Source organism: Gorilla gorilla, chromosome 1 (assembly GCF_029281585.2).
Source record: "Gorilla gorilla gorilla isolate KB3781 chromosome 1, NHGRI_mGorGor1-v2.1_pri, whole genome shotgun sequence".
In the NCBI taxonomy this organism is placed as follows: domain Eukaryota; kingdom Metazoa; phylum Chordata; class Mammalia; order Primates; family Hominidae; genus Gorilla; species Gorilla gorilla.
This window is the reverse complement of record NC_073224.2, coordinates 196,346,535-196,363,992: the sequence shown is the minus strand read 5'-3', so window position 1 is coordinate 196,363,992 and position 17,458 is coordinate 196,346,535. Positions and strand designations below refer to the sequence as shown.

At 55.8% G+C, this 17,458-nt stretch overlaps 1 protein-coding gene across 17 annotated transcripts in view; it reads left to right on the top strand.

The window, feature by feature from the left end:
* The window catches only part of PTPRF (protein tyrosine phosphatase receptor type F), a 93,141-nt gene that overhangs the window by 52,322 nt on the left and 23,361 nt on the right, over positions 1–17,458 (top strand). For 13 of the 17 annotated variants that reach the window (XM_055346801.2, XM_055346756.2, XM_055346795.2 and 10 more), the window contains 6 exons: positions 5,318–5,587; positions 7,556–8,137; positions 8,396–8,532; positions 9,041–9,185; positions 14,878–15,183; positions 15,854–16,047. In XM_055346801.2, the coding sequence (XP_055202776.1) occupies positions 5,318–5,587; positions 7,556–8,137; positions 8,396–8,532; positions 9,041–9,185; positions 14,878–15,183; positions 15,854–16,047 (1,634 nt within the window). The remainder of the gene's footprint in view (positions 1–5,317; positions 5,588–7,555; positions 8,138–8,395; positions 8,533–9,040; positions 9,186–14,877; positions 15,184–15,853; positions 16,048–17,458) is intronic. The other 4 variants (XM_055346875.2, XM_055346863.2, XM_055346858.2 and 1 more) reach the window with 1 other exon arrangement.

Below are 17,458 nucleotides of genomic sequence, written 5' to 3'. Positions count from 1 at the left end.
CTGTCTGATCCAGGCGGTGCTCAGGAATGGTTGTGGGGGGCTGTGGTCAGGGAGAGGTGTAAGACCTGTAGCGCTTTGTGTGCACCTGTGGGACCTTTCACCGCCCTGCTTGCCTAGAGACTCAGGCTCAGCCGAAACTACTGGAACATTAAGGCAAGAGGCTAGAGCAGGCTGTCCTCCCAGTATCCTGCAGCACAGGGCAAAAGTCCTGCAGTGTGTACCCTGTCTTTGAGGCCCTCAGGTCCCCCACCAGGGCTTAATGGGGCAGTCAGCCCTGATCTGCCTCAGGGAGCTTGGTGTCCATGGCGCAGGGTGAGTAGCGTCATCTTGGCACCCTGAGGAAGTCTCCCATAAGGTTGTCTTTTCCTTCTCCAGCCAGATCCAAATTAAGATCCTCCTACCTGCCCTAGGCCCCTCTGCCCAAGCTTCCCAGCTAGCTCCCGTGTCTGTCTGAGGGTGGAATTTAGCCCACCAGCCAGCTAACTGACATTCCTTAGCTTGATGCTTTGCATTCAGACTCAAGTTGCTTCTACCTGGAGTAACTGAACGGTCAGCTGCAACTTAGCAGGATCCATATGGGAGCCTGGAAGTGGCCCCTGACTCAGCCACAGGTTAGGAAGGGTTTCCTGGAGACTGTCCTTGAGCCCATTCCAGAGCAGGTCTGTTTGGGGCTTGGTTTTCCGCCCCACCCTTGGAGCCAGACCCCCACCCCTGATGCTGGGGTTGGCAGCAGGGGCTAGTGGTCATTCATGTATCACATGGTCTGTGTGGTCAGAGGAGACTCACCTGTCCATTGGGTTTTGGGGGTTCAGGATAGCAGTGTAGGACAGGCTGAGCCTCAGGGAGCAAACCCAGGCCATCCTCGTTCCCTCTGCCACATCCTCTGTGGCTTGAGTTTCCTCTGTGAGGGTGAGGGAGCCAGTCGAGGAGGGCTATAGCCTCGGCTCAGATATCAGCCCTGAGCATCCATCCGTATGCACAGCTGAGCACTGGGGCATTTCTGTTACACCATTTTGCTGACCGGGCAGATCTGCCAGGGCATCCAGAAAATAGTCATCAGCAGAGACAGCCCAGCCCAGAGTGGCTCCTTCCATGCCCCTTCCTCTACCCTCCTGGTCCCTCATCCCCTCCCTTCCCCCACCCCACCCTATGGTCCCACCAAAAATAAGCACATGGACAAATATTTAGCGGGAAGGCAGAAATGAGTTTCTAAATATTCCAGGGGGATTTGCCGGGCTGGTAATTTGTTTGGTGCTGATAATTGCATCTTACATTTTTCCAGCTTTACTTAAAACTGTGTGCCGGGTATGCCGGCATTTAATTACTGCTCTGCGGCAGCCACAAGGTTATTTATTAAAGAGTTATTTTATCTTGATACAGTGGATCCTGCCCCTCATCCCCTCCTTAATGTTGTGTTATTTTCATCAGAGAAATTTCTCTGAGTGAATGCAGATTGCGGGGCTGCCTCCCCCTGCGATTAGGCTGTCACTCTACTGAATGCTGATGCCTCTGGGCGCCGCACCGCCCTATTATAGGGGGTTGTCAGCGCAAATAATTAGACTTAAAAGTTACAGCTGAAATATAATCCAGAAATGGCAGGGCCCTGTTTTGGAAATTGTCTATAAAATGTCAGCACTAAGGATGCACAGGGAACGGTAATAGACCGGCATTGTTGGAGCCTAAGATTAGACCCTGAGTGCGTTTTTCCCAGCTCCAGTTTTTCTTTCCCTGCTGTTGCTTCTGTCAATAGACTGTCCAGGGTGAGGCCTGCTCCTTTTTGGAGGCCCTGGGCCTGCAGCAGTGGGAGGAGGATGGTTGGGGCTGCTGCAGTGAGATGCCAGCCACTCCAGCTATTGGCATGGGGGTGGCTGTCTGGGCAGGTCTAGGATGCGGGTCCCTGTTGGCACTTGGAATACAAGGAGGTTGTCCCTTGCCTGTTTCCCCCACCCTTCCTCTGTAGACATACCCTGACCTCCCTCACATGGAAAATGTCTCAGTCTCAGTAAAGTTTCTGCGTGGCTGAAGCCCAGTGTCCTTGTGAGAGTGAAGGTGGTGTGCCCAGGAGCCTCTGGACCTGAGGCCCTCGCTTGGTGTTGCAGGTGACCCTAAAGGCCACTGTTGACCTCTCACACTTATGCCTAGCCCCTAGAGCTCTCCCTGCCACCTGCATCTAGGAGGGAAAAAATAAACACAACTCTTCTGTGAAGTGCCTCAATTTCCTGACAGCCGCAGGAGTTGGAGGCTTTAGAAGACGTGGCTCAGGGCGTTGGCCTGACCTCCAGGGCTGATCCATGAAGTCTGCCTTTTGGCCTGAAGACCCTGTCCTCCAGGGACAATTTGGGGGTAAAGTCCAGTCAGGTTTCTAGGTTGGTGCCCAAGGTTTATTGGCCAAGGACCTACTTCCTTCTGCTGGGGCTCTTGGTCCTGGTATCCAACGACCTGATTAGGCCCCATGATTCCACCACCGACTGGGGTCAAGCCTGCAATCATGACCTCTCCCTGGCACAGGCTGTCTAAACCCATCCTTATGCCCGCTGGAGCAGCGTCCTCTCCTGCCAGCCTCTGCTAATTCTGATGCATCTCCCCAGAGCCTTCTGGGTCTTTTTTCAGGCCTGTCAGCCAGGGCTCGAAAGGGTGACAGTTTTTCATCACACAGACCTACTCCTACTACGTATATAAACTTGGTCATGTGGCTTGGTTTTAAAACAGTTCCCTTGACTGTAATTGGCAGGTGATAGCATCTACAGCATGGAAACCTGCACCTAGTAGGTGCTTAAGCATAGCTTCCCTTCCCATGAAGAGGAGGAGACAGGGCACCCACTGGCCGAGAGGACAGGAGAGATTTAGTTCATTAAGGCTGCTCCTCTGTGCTGCCCCCACCCCACAGGCTGCTTCTGTGGCAGGCCTGGACCTGATCTGCAAACAGACTTGCCTGCCTGTGCCCGTCCCTGAGGCCCATCTCCAGAGCAGAGGGAGGGCATGCATCGCTGGGCTGGGTGGTGGTCCTGGCTGAGCCTCCTGCTCTCACCTTGGACCATTTGGGGTGCGTGCTCAGAGAGTCCTTTGTTGCCATGAGACACTTGCCAGCCATGCCCCGGGATCCACCTGTTCTGCCACAAGAACTGTGTCTGTGACATGCTGTCATCATTGGTAGAGACTCCTGGCACTAGAACAGATGACAGAAACCCACTTATACCAGCGTAAGCAAAACAAGGAACTCTTGGGTTACAAATCTGAAAAGTGTAGTAGATTTGGTGCTGGGCAGGGCTAGATCCAGGTGCTTAAACAGGTTGGCCAGGCATTTGTCTGTTTGTTTCTGAGCTCTCCTCTCCTCTGTCGACATCTTTGTTCTCAAGCAGCTTTTCCTGTGTGTTGGGAGAAGCCATCCCCAGCTGCTCTAAGCTTAGCTACCTCAGTAGAGAGAGAAGGTCGCTTTTCTAATAGTTTCTGCGGAAGTCCAAAGGCTGTTTCTCCATAGTCAGATCTGGGTCACATGCCCCATGTACGAAGAGTGCAGGTAGAAGTGGTTTCCTTAAAGACAATGGGAATGCTCATTAATTTGAGGAGAAGGCAGAACCCTGAATGTCTACAAGACACTCTCATGCCCTAGGTGAACCTGGGGACACAGATCCAGCCCACCAGCACCTGTCAGGCCTGGTCTCTGGGGCTGCCAGGGTTTGGGTTCTGTCTGGAGCACCGAAGTAAGGCAGGCTGTGGAAGGAGTTGAAGCAAGTGCTAAATTAGGTAGGGTCTCGTGGGCTGGGCAGAGGAGTCACTGGGAGCCATGCAGGAGCTTGTTAAACAGGGAGTGGCATCAGATTTGTGCCAGCTGTTTGTGGAGGGCCCGTGAGCAGGAATTGGGGCAGTGGACAACAAGGCAGAAGGACCGACACAGAACACATTGCAGCAACTCAGGGAAGGATGATGATGGCTTGGACTTTGGTGGTGGCAGTTGCCTGTGTGTGTGGAGAGAAATACATGGATTTGGAAGATATGTTATGCCGCACTGTTCACAGGACCTGGTGACTTGCTGAATGTCTGATCTCTGGGTCTAAGTTTTGACCCCTGTATGGTGAGGTCACACGTTGGACCGGGAGGTCTCTGAAGTTGCTTCTAGCTCTGGTTCTGTGATTTGGGGCTGTGTGAGCAGCATAGTCTGGTGCTTATAGTGGAGATGCTCCTGATGTGGTGCTGTGGGGTCTTTGCATGCCTGGGCCCCCCAGCGAGGGTCCTCAGAGACCGGTGCTCTCAGCAGTGCTCTTGGGTACTGACTAGCCTGCTGCCTGCCGCCTTTGGCCCTGCGTGTGAGAGTGCCCGTGTAGGACACACCCTGGCCTCTGCTCACCAGCTGCATGGCCCATCTGCATGCCAGACATGCCTGCCCACGGCTGGGTTTCATCATCTCCCTTCCCTCTGCATGCTCCTGTGTCTGTGTCAAGCTTCCAACTTCGGGGGCGGGTGGTTCTAGGCTGTACCCTGGACTGAGAAGCTCAGAACAGCTTCTGGTCAGGGGAGTCCAAGGCTGGAGGTCGTGGCCAGGCACAGCCACCCGTCCCCTTGAGACCCTTGTTTGTTGGCGCAGGAAGCCGTCTGTTCGGCGCCCTCATCATGTTACTGCCATCGTCATGCCCATCCTGCCCGCAGACCACGTCCCTGGCCTGCCCTGACCCCTGCCCCTCCCCAGTCCTCCCGAGGGCAGCCCTTTTGCTTGGGTTCCCAGGTTGTGCCCTGAGCATGGCTGAGACCCTGGCAGGCGGCCCTGCCGCTTGCCTTATTTCTTCCCCTCAGGCCATGGCCTGGAGGTGGAGGCAGTGACTCCACGGCAGGTGGCTGTGTCCCTCTGGACTGGCCTTCTGCTCTGCCCAGCCATGCTCTGAGGACCCTCCACCCTAGGGCCTGCTTTCTCTCCTTGGTGCTCCAGCCAGGAGCAGGCAGAGATAGGCCCTGGAGGACACCCTGGGTTGTGGTCCTGACCAGGCCTGGACCTTGTACTGAGTCCCTGTGTGACCCTGGGCAAACAGGACCTTCCTGACAGGCCTCCGTTTCCTAGGCTATAAAATGGGAGCTTGGTTGCAAGATCTCTCATTGAGTAAGTCATCGTGCTCCAGACAGTCCCTGAGTGTGGGGGCCACTTCTAGGCTGGAAGTGGGTGGGGTGGGAGTGGATGATGAGCTGGGGTCCGGCGGTGCCACCCCTCCTGTCTCTGAGCATGGGTTTGGCTCTGACCAGAGGGGCTTCCTGAATGAGGGGCCCCTGCCCTTCCATGCAGTCGTGTGTCCTGCCCGGCCTGTGAGTGCCTCTCTCCCTCCTCCTGCAGTGCGCCGCGTGGCTCCTCGTTTCTCCATCCCTCCCAGCAGCCAGGAGGTGATGCCAGGCGGCAGCGTGAACCTGACATGCGTGGCAGTGGGTGCACCCATGCCCTACGTGAAGTGGATGATGGGGGCCGAGGAGCTCACCAAGGAGGATGAGATGCCAGTCGGCCGCAACGTCCTGGAGCTCAGCAATGTCGTACGCTCTGCCAACTACACCTGTGTGGCCATCTCCTCGCTGGGCATGATCGAGGCCACAGCCCAGGTCACAGTGAAAGGTGAGTGTGGCAGGTGCTGTAATCAGTGCCCTCCCTGTCATCTGGGAGGTCCTGGTGGTGGGCGAATGTGAGCTGGCTGCCATGGGCACAGGCATGGCTGAGGAATTCTTACCGTTTCCTGGGTGTCCCTGCCCTGGGGTCCTGCAGCCCTTAGAGGGAGGGAGGGATTTCTGTTATTAGCCGGCTTAATGATAATAGTTAAGGCATATTGAGTTTCTTGGTGGCAGACATCATGCTAGCAAGCACAGTTGATTTTGTTTTTTTCTGTTTTACCCTGGGAGATAGGTGCTCTTATTATTTCCATTTTTGAAACGAGGGAACCGAGGCACAGAGAGGGTGTATCACTTGCCCAGGGTCACATAAAAATAAATGACAGAGCAGGGACTTAAACCCAGTGTGGTCTGAATCCATAGCTCACCCTCCTAACCACTACATAGTACCAGACCTTCAGGTTTAATAGCCTCCCAGCAAGAAGGGTGTGGTAAAATAGTAGGGGAAAGTGTGTTCTCTCTGCCCTGATACCTGGGGACAGGCACACATGTATTACACATATGTCACATATATGTAACCGATTCTGGCCAGGCACGGAGGCTCATTCCTGTAATCCTAGCGCTTTGGGAGGCCAAGTTGGAAGGATTGCTTGAGCTCAGGAGTTTGAGACCAGCCCAGTTAACATAGTGAGACCCCCATCTCTACGAAAAAAAAAAAAAAAAACTGGGCGTGGTGGCACACACCTGTGGCCCAGCTACTTGGGAGGCTGAGACAGGAGGATCACTTGAGCCCAGGAGGGTGAGGCTACAGTGACGCAGTGAGCCATGATCACACCACTGCACTCCAGCCTGAGTGACAGAGCGAGACCCTATGAAAAAAAAAAAACAACCAGATTCCTTCCTGGTCTCCCCGCTGCAATTCTCAACAGCCTCTGATCCATTATCTGTTTTGCAGCTTGAGTGATCTTTAAAAAATGTAATTGAGGATCAAGTCACTCCCTTTTAGGAAAGGGAGAAACACCTTCCAGTGGCTTCCCGTTGTTTTAGGATACAGATCAGGATCCTCACTGTGGTCTCCCAGGGCCACTGGCTTCCCACCCTGTCACGCGCCAGCTGCCCAGACACATGCTGCTTTCCGTTTGCCGTGCTCCTTGCCTGGCCCCTTCTGTCACTGGCTCCATGTACCCCTCCAGGCCTCAGCTTGGTGATGCTTTCCTTCCCTCATCACCCCATCCAAGGGGATTCCCTGGATCTTACTCCACCTCAGCAGCCTGATTCCTGCTGTCCTTGCACATGGCAGAATCATGAGTACGATCGACTTGTTTATTGATTCTCTCTTGTACTGAGGTGTAAACTCCATGAGAGCAGGGATGTGACTGTGTGGCATTGTAGCCCCAGCACAATGTCTGGCATTGAGTGGGTGCTTGTTAATTATTTGTTTAATGATTGTGGACTCAGGACCTTTCCACTTCAATTTGAGCCAAGCTGCAGGGTCTGTGGGGCCAGCAGCCCCATCACTCTTTCTATCCGGGCCAGTCCCTAAGGAAATATCTCCCCTTCCCCTGCCTATTACACATACTCTCCACCAGGTGGGCTCAGGTGACCTGCAGAGGCACATAGCTGCTACCCAGTCTGGGTGCCTTTCATCTACATGGGACTGCAAGGGTCACGTCACCTCCAGGTCTGTTTGTTAGATGAGTCTGGTGTGCTGATGGGAGGGTCCAGTGAATCCCACAGTTGATATGTGTACATACTAAATGACCCAAGGCCTGGGGGGGCACTGACGGGCCTGGCCACCGTCCCTCACTTGTGCCTTCAGAGGTCACCATAAGCTTTTCCAGCCATTTTTCAAGGTAGGCTGTGGGTATCAGCCACACTCAGGTGACCCCACCAGGTATCCTGGATAATCCCCAAGTCTAGGGTTGGTTCCTAAGGATCTTGACCTCGGGCAGCTTTGAGCCTTCCACTTTGTCTCCAGCTCTTCCAAAGCCTCCGATTGATCTTGTGGTGACAGAGACAACTGCCACGAGTGTCACCCTCACCTGGGACTCTGGGAACTCGGAGCCTGTAACCTACTATGGCATCCAGTACCGCGCAGCGGGCACGGAGGGCCCCTTTCAGGAGGTGGATGGTGTGGCCACCACCCGCTACAGCATTGGCGGCCTCAGCCCTTTCTCGGAATATGCTTTCCGCGTGCTGGCGGTGAACAGCATCGGGCGAGGGCCGCCCAGCGAGGCAGTGCGGGCACGCACGGGAGAACAGGCGCCCTCCAGCCCACCGCGCCGCGTGCAGGCACGCATGCTGAGCGCCAGCACCATGCTGGTGCAGTGGGAGCCTCCCGAGGAGCCCAACGGCCTGGTGCGGGGATACCGCGTCTACTATACTCCGGACTCCCGCCGCCCCCCGAACGCCTGGCACAAGCACAACACCGACGCGGGGCTCCTCACGACCGTGGGCAGCCTGCTGCCTGGCATCACCTACAGCCTGCGCGTCCTTGCCTTCACTGCTGTGGGCGATGGCCCTCCCAGCCCCACCATCCAGGTCAAGACGCAGCAGGGAGGTAGGTGGGGGCATGCCGGCTGGGCAGCCAACGGCAAAGAAGGGGAGGCTGAGGTTGTGGCGGTGCCTTTCCCCCTCCCTCGGCTGTGAGGTTGGGGGCTCTTGGGAGGATCAAGGTGCCGTATTCCATAGATGTGTGGTCAGTTGGGATGTAGGATAAGGGTGTGAGGTTAGGACCTGACTTCCTCGGCTCCCTCCTCCCTGGGCACCCCTGACCTCACGCAGACGAGGCTGACCTGCCTGGTGTGGGGTGTTGCAGTGCCTGCCCAGCCCGCGGACTTCCAGGCCGAGGTGGAGTCGGACACCAGGATCCAGCTCTCGTGGTTGCTGCCCCCTCAGGAGCGGATCATCATGTATGAACTGGTGTACTGGGTGGCAGAGGACGAAGACCAACAGGTGTGCAGCGGGCAGAGAAGTGCTGAGGGGGTCTCCTGGTCCCTGAGGGTCTGTGATGGGCTTAACCCAGGAGGGTGTTTTCTGGATTCTGTGGCTTATGTGGGCACAGCCTCTAAGGTTTCTGCTGGAGGCTTAGTGATGCATGCGTGTCATGTGGCCCGCACAGCCTGTATGAATCTGGAGTCATTGTCACCCTGTGCTAGGGGCAAAGTCCCCAGGGTCTGCCTTGGGTTTCCTAGGCTCTGTGGCTCACATGACTGGCAGAGCCCTAAAGTTTCCCCAGAAGCCATGCGTCCCAGATGGCTCCTGTGGTCCATGTGGTCTGTGAGGCGTCTGTGGCATGGGCTAAGCCCTGAGTTCCTTTTGTGGTCCATGTGGCCTTATGGTGTGGAGCCAGTCCTAGAGCCATGGTGGGTCCAGAGGTGTCACATTGCAGCCCATGTTGGGGAACAACCTCTGAGTGACTTTGAGCTCAGAGCTGTCAGTGAGTGCTCCCTGCTCTTCCCAGCACAAGGTGACCTTCGACCCAACCTCCTCCTACACACTAGAGGACCTGAAGCCCGACACACTCTACCGCTTCCAGCTGGCTGCACGCTCAGATATGGGGGTGGGCGTCTTCACCCCCACCATTGAGGCCCGCACAGCACAGTCCAGTAAGTGTCTCCCAAGTCCGCTGCCTGTTACACCTGGGCTGGGACACACACACACACATGCACACACATCCTTCCCCCTCGACCAGGCAGGTGGGGTGGTCAGGTCTGCTGGCCAAACCGAACTCTGGCCTGGGCTCTGAGTCTGGGCCTCGGGAGAGGGCCAGGTAAGTGCCTCCCAGTCTGTCCAGTCCAGGCTGCTGCTGCCCTCCCTGCTCCCTGCCCAGCCTCCTGCCCCTCCTCCCGCCCATGCCCCACACACTGCCCAGGTAAGTTCTGTGTCTGTGCCTCATCTCCGTCCCCACTCTGTGCTGGTCACACTAGCTTAGCTGATGGGCCATCCTCGGTGGGTCTGCCGTGTCCCAGACCTGCTTTGGCGGCTGTTTCTCCTCCCTATGGCCCCACATCTCGTCTCCCCATCACCCACATTCCCTTCCTCATACTCCCCATGAAAGTTACCTGGGAGCCATGTGATCACCCTGAGCTGACTGCACTCGGGGACAGGTCTGAGAATGCGGCCATGTGACCCAGCCTGCCCACGTGTGCCTTGAATTGTGACCACGTGGCCGTGCAGGGGACTGTCTGCAAGGCTGTCTGTGTGAGACTCTGGTGTTGTGTGTGAGAGACTCCGATGCTGCAGCTCTGGGAGTGGTACTGCCCATGAGTGTGAGTGTGTGACCATACCTGACCAGCTGGCTGTGCAGCACCTGTGTATGTGCATCAGTGGATCTTGGGCATGACCCTTGTCTTTGTGGGCGTCTCTGGCCTGATCCCGTAACCGTGTTTGTGGGTCTCGGTAGCCCCCCAGACAGTAGACTGTGTGTGTGTGTGTGACTCTGTGGTTGCTGCTGGGCGTCCTATGTGTGGTCACACAGCCACAGTCAGCTGCTGTGTGAGACTCTGTGTGATAGGGTGTCATGGATGTGACTGGCTGGGTAGCATTGTGGGATTGAGATGGTGACCACATCTGATGTGGCCATGTGATGACCAGAAACATAGCGGTGTCTGAAGTGGTCCTTATGAAGTGGGACCATGTGCATGTACCAGTGGTGTCAAGAGGCTGTGTGTGACCTTGTGTTCATGGATTCATTCCAGAAGCACCTGCTGTGCTGCAGCTGGGGGCCAGGCCCCATGCACGGTACAGGGCTGGCAGCATGACCAGACACATGGTGTCTGCCCATGGGGATCCTGCATTCCAGCAGGGCAGACAGACATTGCACCTGTAATTACCCAAATGAGCTTTTTTATTTTATTTATTTTTCGAGACGGAGTTTTGCTCGTCACCCAGGCTGCAGTACAATGGCACCATCTCGGCTCACTGCAACCTCTGCCTGCTGGGGTCAAGTGATTCTCCTGCCTCAGCCTCCCGAGTATGTGGGATTGCAGGCAACCACCACCACGCCTGGCTAATTTTTGTATTTTTAGTAAAGATAAAGTTTCACCATGTTGGCCAGGCTGGTCTCTAACTCCTGACCTCAGGTGATCCGCCCACCTTAGCCTCCCCAACGTGCTGGGATTACAGGTGTGAGCCACCGTGCCTGGCCTCCAAATGAGCTTTTAATGACATTTGTGTAAAGTAGGATGGAAGAGCCAGGCACGGTGGCTCACGCCTGTAATCCCGGCACTTTGGGAGGCCAAGGCGGGCGGGTCATCTGAGGTCGGGAGTTCAAGACCAGCCCGACCAACATAGAAACCCCGTCTCTACTAAAAAATACAAGATTAGTTGGGCATGGTGCTACATGCCTGTAATCCCAGCTACTCGGGAGGCTGAGGCAGGAGAATTGCTTGACTCTGGAAGGCGGAAGTTGTGGTGAGCCGTGATGGCGCCATTGCACTCCAACCTGGGCAGCAACAGTGAAACTCCGTCTCAAAAAAAAAAAAAAAAAGGTAGGACGGAAGAGACAGGGTGGAGAGATGATGAGACTTCCTTTGATCTGAGGGGTCAAAGAGGGTTGCCTTGGGGAGGTAACACTCTCCCAAGGCCTGAAGGAAGGGTGGGAGCCAACTGGTAAATGAACAGGAGCAGGGAGCACACAGGCCTCCGGGAGAGTCTGCAGGCCTGAAGGCCTTCCAGCTGCAAGGCACATGGTTATGGTCACAAGGTAAGCAGCAGGCCAGTGTGGCTGCAGTAGCTGCCGGAGCTATGGCAGTCAGGGCCTTGGGGACACAGGGTAGGCAGGAGAGCTGACTCTGGCTGCTCTGTGAGAATGGACAGGGCAGCCTGTGAGGAAGCAGAGACCGGTTAGGAGGCTTTGTAGCGGTCCAGGGAAAAGATGGTGGCGCAGGTGAGGTGATGGCAGTGGATCTGAGAACTGTCAGGGATGCTGACTGGTCAGACTTGGTAATGGGTTATGAATAGGGGCCCAGGGGGAGGGAAGTGGAGGTGAATCTTGTTTCTGGTGTATTAACCTGGGAGGAGAGTGGTGCTGGTGTAGAATGGGAAATGGGGCAGAGGCAGGTGTGAAAACTACAGCTGGTCTCAGACACCCAAGTTCAAGATGCCGTGTGCCATCCACATGGCAGTGCTCGGCAGGCTGTGGGAATCCAGGGCTGGGCTGGAGCTAAAGGACCCTGAGAAGAAAGACTGCAGATGAGAGGAAATCAGGGGAGGGGAGTGACTTGGAGGTTGGAAGGAGAGAAAGTTTCAAGAAGTAGACGAGATGCTGCTGAGCGGTCAGGAGTACCTGTTGGACCGAGCAACATGAAGGAGTGTCCCTGGAGATGAAGCTTGGTGCGTGGTAGGACCAAAGCTGGTGGATGTTTCATGAGGCCTGTGTGGGTGCTGAGGATGTGGAGGCAGCAAGCCCAGACGTTGCCAGAAAGTGTAGCTCTGAACAAGGGGACCACTATGGCTAGAGAGGGCTGTGGAGCTGAGGGTGGGATTTTGTTTTGTTTTGTTTTGTTTTGTTTTTGTTTTTTTGAGACAAAGCGTTGCTCTGTCTCCCAGGCTGGAGTGCAATGGCATGATCTCGGCTCACTGCAACCTCCATCCACCTCCCGGGTTCAGGTGATTCTCATGCCTCAGCCTCCCAAGTAGCTGGGTTTATAGGCGCGCCCGCCACCACACCCAGCTAATTTTTTTTTTTTTTTTGAGACAGAGTCCTGCTCTGTCGTCCAGGCTGGAGTGCAGTGGCGTGATCTTGGGGCTCATTGCAAGCTCCGCCTCCTGGGTTCACACCATTCTCCTGCCTTAGCCTCCCGAGTAGCTGGGACTACAGGCGCCCACCACCACTCCCAGCTAATTTTTTTTTGTAATTTTAGTAGAGACAGTGTTTCACCGTGTTAGCCAAGGTGGTCTGGATCTCCTGACCTCGTGATCCGCCCGCCTCTGCCTCCCAAAGTGCTGGGATTACAGGTGTGAGCCACCGTGCCCGGCCTGGGATTTTTCTTTTAAGATGGGAAAATTTCAAGCATATTTAAATGCTATTGGAAACAGTCAATAGGAAAAAAAGAAACCGTGGAAAAGAGGGTAACTGGTGGAGCCTTGGGAGGTGGAGAGAAGGGGAACAGTATGGGTGGTGAGAGAGCTTAGCCTTGGACAGGGTGGCTCAACTCTCCATTCTCATGGGTGGAAAGGAGAGAATTGCTGCAGATGCAAGTACGGTGGGGGGGTTGTAGCAAGAGATGGAGGGAGCTGCTGTGAAAGCCCGGTCTTCTCTGCAGTGTGGGAGACATGGTCATGCGCCAAGAGGAGGCAGGCAAAGGGAGCTGGAGGTCTGGGGAGCGTGGAGGAGGGGTACTGTTTCGTGTGAGGTGGCAGAGCGAGCCAGGCAGGGGGCAGAAACAGGCAGCATGGAGAGTCCTGGAGGATGAGGCCTCTGGGGACGTGTGCATAGGACGCCAGCCTGCCTCAGTGCTGCTGTAGAGAAGGAGGGGGAGAGCTGGATTCATCTAGGGCTTGGCAGCAGCCAGGAAGGAGCATGGAAAGATCAGGAGGCGAGGGACTTTGCGATATTGGTGAGAGTGTGGTAGGTGGTGGACTGTGGAAGCTGAACATGGAGGGTGGGAAGGACAAGGTTGATGGACAGTCATCCTGAGGAGCTGGCGAGCAGGCTCAGTGCCCAGGGCCGGGAGTGACTGAGCAAGAACAAGGGGGTGGGGTCTGCAAGGGGATGTGAGAGCCCGTGATTCTGGAGGGAGGGCCATCCCCAGTACTGGCAGCCTCCAGGGCATGACCACAGCTGTGCAGGGGAGGAGAAAGTCCTGGAGATGAGGGGCTCTGGGGCCAGTGGGTCAAGGGGCTGCTGAAGTCCCCATGGCAGGGGGTGGTGACAGAACTTGAAGAGGAAACCTGTGCATTGCAGCAGAGTCCTCAGTGGGCGTGGAGTCTGGACACATCACTGGACACAAGGAGACACGTGTCTGCCTCCTAATTCCCAAAGAAGCTGTTGAGTAAGGGCACCTCTGTTGGTGGGTACTTTTTCTCCACGCCAGGGGCTGTTGGCCTTCATGTCCGGCCTCCGGTTGGTGATTACCTGTGGCACTGGCAAAGAGACTGTTTCCAGGCAGGCACAGGTGAAGGCTGCCTTATGCCAAAAGGGCCACTGGGGCCACTCTTCCTCGGTAGAGCAGAACCGGGGGCACAGCAGATGTGAAGCAGTTCTCCATATGTGGCTGTGTGTGCGGATGGCAGTGGGATGGCCACGTGCTTGTGTGTATCTGATATCATGTATGTTTTGTGTGAGACAGCATATGTGTGGGAGAGACCTCGTGTGAGAGATGTTGTGTCAGAACTCTAAGACATTGTGTGTGAGAGAGTGTGTGTGTCAGATGCCATGTGTGAGACACCAAGACACTTACGGGTATGTGATACCCTGTGTATATGTGAGTCTGTGTGAGAGACAATGATACTCCAAGACATTGTGTGTGTGTGACACTGTGAGACACCAAGACAGTGTATGTGCGAGACAGCCTATGTATGTGATAGTGTGTGTGTGAGACACCATGAGAGACTGTGTATTTACTGTGAGAGACTGTGTGTGAGAGACACGTGTGAGACACTGTGTATATGACACTATACATGAGACTGTGTGTGTGAGACACTGTGTATATGACACTATGTATACGTGAGACTGTGAGACACTGTGTATGTGACACTGTATATGTGTGAGACTGTGTGTGACACTGTGTATGTGACACTATATGTGTGAGACCATATGAGACTGTATATGACACTGTATATGTGTGAGACTGTGTGTGAAACACTATATGACACTGTATATGTGTGACACTGTATATGACACTATATGTGGAGACTGTGTGTGAGATGCTATGTATATGTGACACTGTGTGTGTGTGAGACTGTGAGAGACACTGTGAGACACCAAGACAGTATATGTATGAGACACCCTGTGTGTGTGACACAGCGTGTGACTGTGTGAGAGACGTGTGTGAGGCACTGAGACTGAGAGACACTGTGTGTGAGGCTGTGTGAGAGTCAGTGTGTGTGATAACTGTGTGTGTATCACCGTGTGTGTGTGTGAGAGAGGGAGGGAGAGAGAGGGAGGCAGGTCAGAGGGAGTCAGGCGTCCTTGGCGACAGTGGCAGCAGCCTGCCTGGAGGGACCCTGGGATGGCCATTTCAGCACCTGAGGGGTAGCCTGCCCGGGTGAGTCTCCAGTCCACTGTGACTCAGTCATTGTGCCTGTGATCCCCACCCTCCATCTGCTTGCTTCCCCCCCATTTGTCTTCCCCAGCCCCCTCCGCCCCTCCCCAGAAGGTGATGTGTGTGAGCATGGGCTCCACCACGGTCCGGGTAAGTTGGGTCCCGCCGCCTGCCGACAGCCGCAACGGCGTTATCACCCAGTACTCCGTGGCCTACGAGGCAGTGGACGGCGAGGACCGCGGGCGGCATGTGGTGGATGGCATCAGCCGTGAGCACTCCAGCTGGGACCTGGTGGGCCTGGAGAAGTGGACGGAGTACCGGGTGTGGGTGCGGGCACACACAGACGTGGGCCCCGGCCCCGAGAGCAGCCCGGTGCTGGTGCGCACCGATGAGGACGGTAGGCAGTGCCACCGGGGCGGGAGGGGAGGCGTTCTGCCTCAGACATCACCCACCAAGCTCCCCAGGGCCTTCCTTTCCTGAACACAGGCCCAGGTCGACTCATCTTTCTGGTTCAGGTGTAATGGCCTAAAGTGGGGGGATGTCACTTACGGGATAACTGAGGCCCAAATCCCAGCCTTTGGGGCTGTCTCCAAAGCAGCTGAAACCTTCACAGGCTAAGATGGGAGAAGCAGCCCTGTCTAAGATTTGAAAGGTCAAGATTGGGCAGATTGGTGTAAAAGATACTCAAAGTAGAATCAGCAAGACTCCACGTTGGCTGGACATTGGCATGATTTGGGGCCTAGGAGGAGTCAGGACAGGTTGTGCTGACTGGGGGTGGTCAAAGACCTGGTGCCCCACTTCCACCTGTTCCCCCATGTCGACCCTCCCCACCAAGTGAGAGGCCTGGGCCAGAGGGGTGGGCAGGGCCAGTCCTGGGCTCTTACCCGTGGCGGGCAGAGGGAGCCTTCTGTGTGCCTCACCAGGGACAGATGATCTAAGGAAACTGTATCAGGGCCTTTCCTGGGGGAGTGGGGTGCTGAGGCAGGACCCTCGAGTTTGCTGTGCCCACCTGAGCCAGGGTCGATACCTCCAGGCCTGACTTCCTTCTCTACCTGACCCCCCCCCAGTGCCCAGCGGGCCTCCGCGGAAGGTGGAGGTGGAGCCACTGAACTCCACTGCTGTGCATGTCTACTGGAAGCTGCCTGTCCCCAGCAAACAGCATGGCCAGATCCGCGGCTACCAGGTCACCTACGTGCGGCTGGAGAATGGCGAGCCCCGTGGACTCCCCATCATCCAAGACGTCATGCTAGCCGAGGCCCAGGTGCAGCATTGGGTGGTGGTGGGGTGGCAGGGTGAGCACAGACCAGCATGCACAAGCTCCCTTTTGGGGCCCAGATATGTCCCTCTTCCCCTGCCTGCCCTCAGCAGTGCTGTGACTGCCTTTCCTTGGTTGTGAGACCCGAGATGCTTTGCAGCATCAGGGGTTAGGCTGGGGTTTTTTGGGTGTGGGTTTTTTGTTTGTTTGTTTGTTTTGAGATAGAGCTTCACTCTTGTCGCCTAGGCTGGAGTGCCTCCTGGGTTCAAGCAATTCTCCTTCCTCAGACTCCCGAGTAGCTGGGATTACAGGCGTCTGCCACTGCGCCTAGCCAATTTTCGTATTTTTAGTAGAGACAGGGTTTCACCATATTGGCCAGGCTGGTCTCGAACTCCTGACCTTAGGTGATCCGCCTGCCTCAGTCTCCCAGAGTGCTGAGAATACAGGTGTGAGCCACTGTGCCCCACCAGGTCGGGGTTTTGAGATGTGCCTTTCCCCTAGACAGTGCTGGGCTGGCATCCACTCTTCCCACAGAAAGGGTAGAGAGAGTGCTCCAGGGCTGTCTTACCCCACTGGCGGCCATGGGTCCGTGGTTGCTGCAGAGCTCTGTGAGTAGCCAGGTAGAGTGTTGCCCTGCTCCTGGCCCTGCAGGGAACGGTTCAGCCCCTGATGTTCACCCTCAAGAGCTAGGCCTGCTGGCCAGCCTCACACCTCCCTCTGTGCACATCTGTCTTCCTGGGAGGATGGTCCTGCCCTTGAGCTTGGGGTGAGGTCCCTGGGGTATTCTGAACACTGGTTGCTATTCAGATGAAGAGCTTGGAATGCTGGGAGGTTATGAGAGTGGTATGGAATTATTCAGCAAGTAGGTGGCTGCTGTGCTTGGATGAGAAGCCATGTCTGTGGACCCCTAGGAAAGGGCCACAGTTGCTGTCATGAGCCCCCTCCCAAAAGACCCTGCTGGAGAGTCACAACACCTGGTGTGGTGCGCTCAAGGTCTCCCTATCCAGGAGCAGGGCCTCCCCATTGAGCCTCTCACCCCTGCCTGGGTGGAGAGCAGGGGGGCATGTACCACTCAATGCTGTACACACTGTGCAGAGGGGTGGGGTCACCCACACAGGAGCCTTACCCCTCCAGCTGAGTTCAGCCATCTGAAGCAAAATTCTTTCTGCCCAGAGGGTGCTCTCTTCCCCCTCTCAGCCTGCCCAGTGCTAAGGCATCCGGGGTGGAGGAGGCAGGCATGTGCACCCACCTGCATTCCTGGGGCAGGTTGAGGGCTCCTCTTGGAGCCTCAGTGAACACACCTACCCAGAAACATCCCAGGAATGGGTTACCCTAGCCCCTCCTCTCTGAGGGGGCCAGTGGCCACAGCTGTGGCCAGTGGGGTTCCAGAGAAGCCACTTCAAGTGCCCCCTTCTGG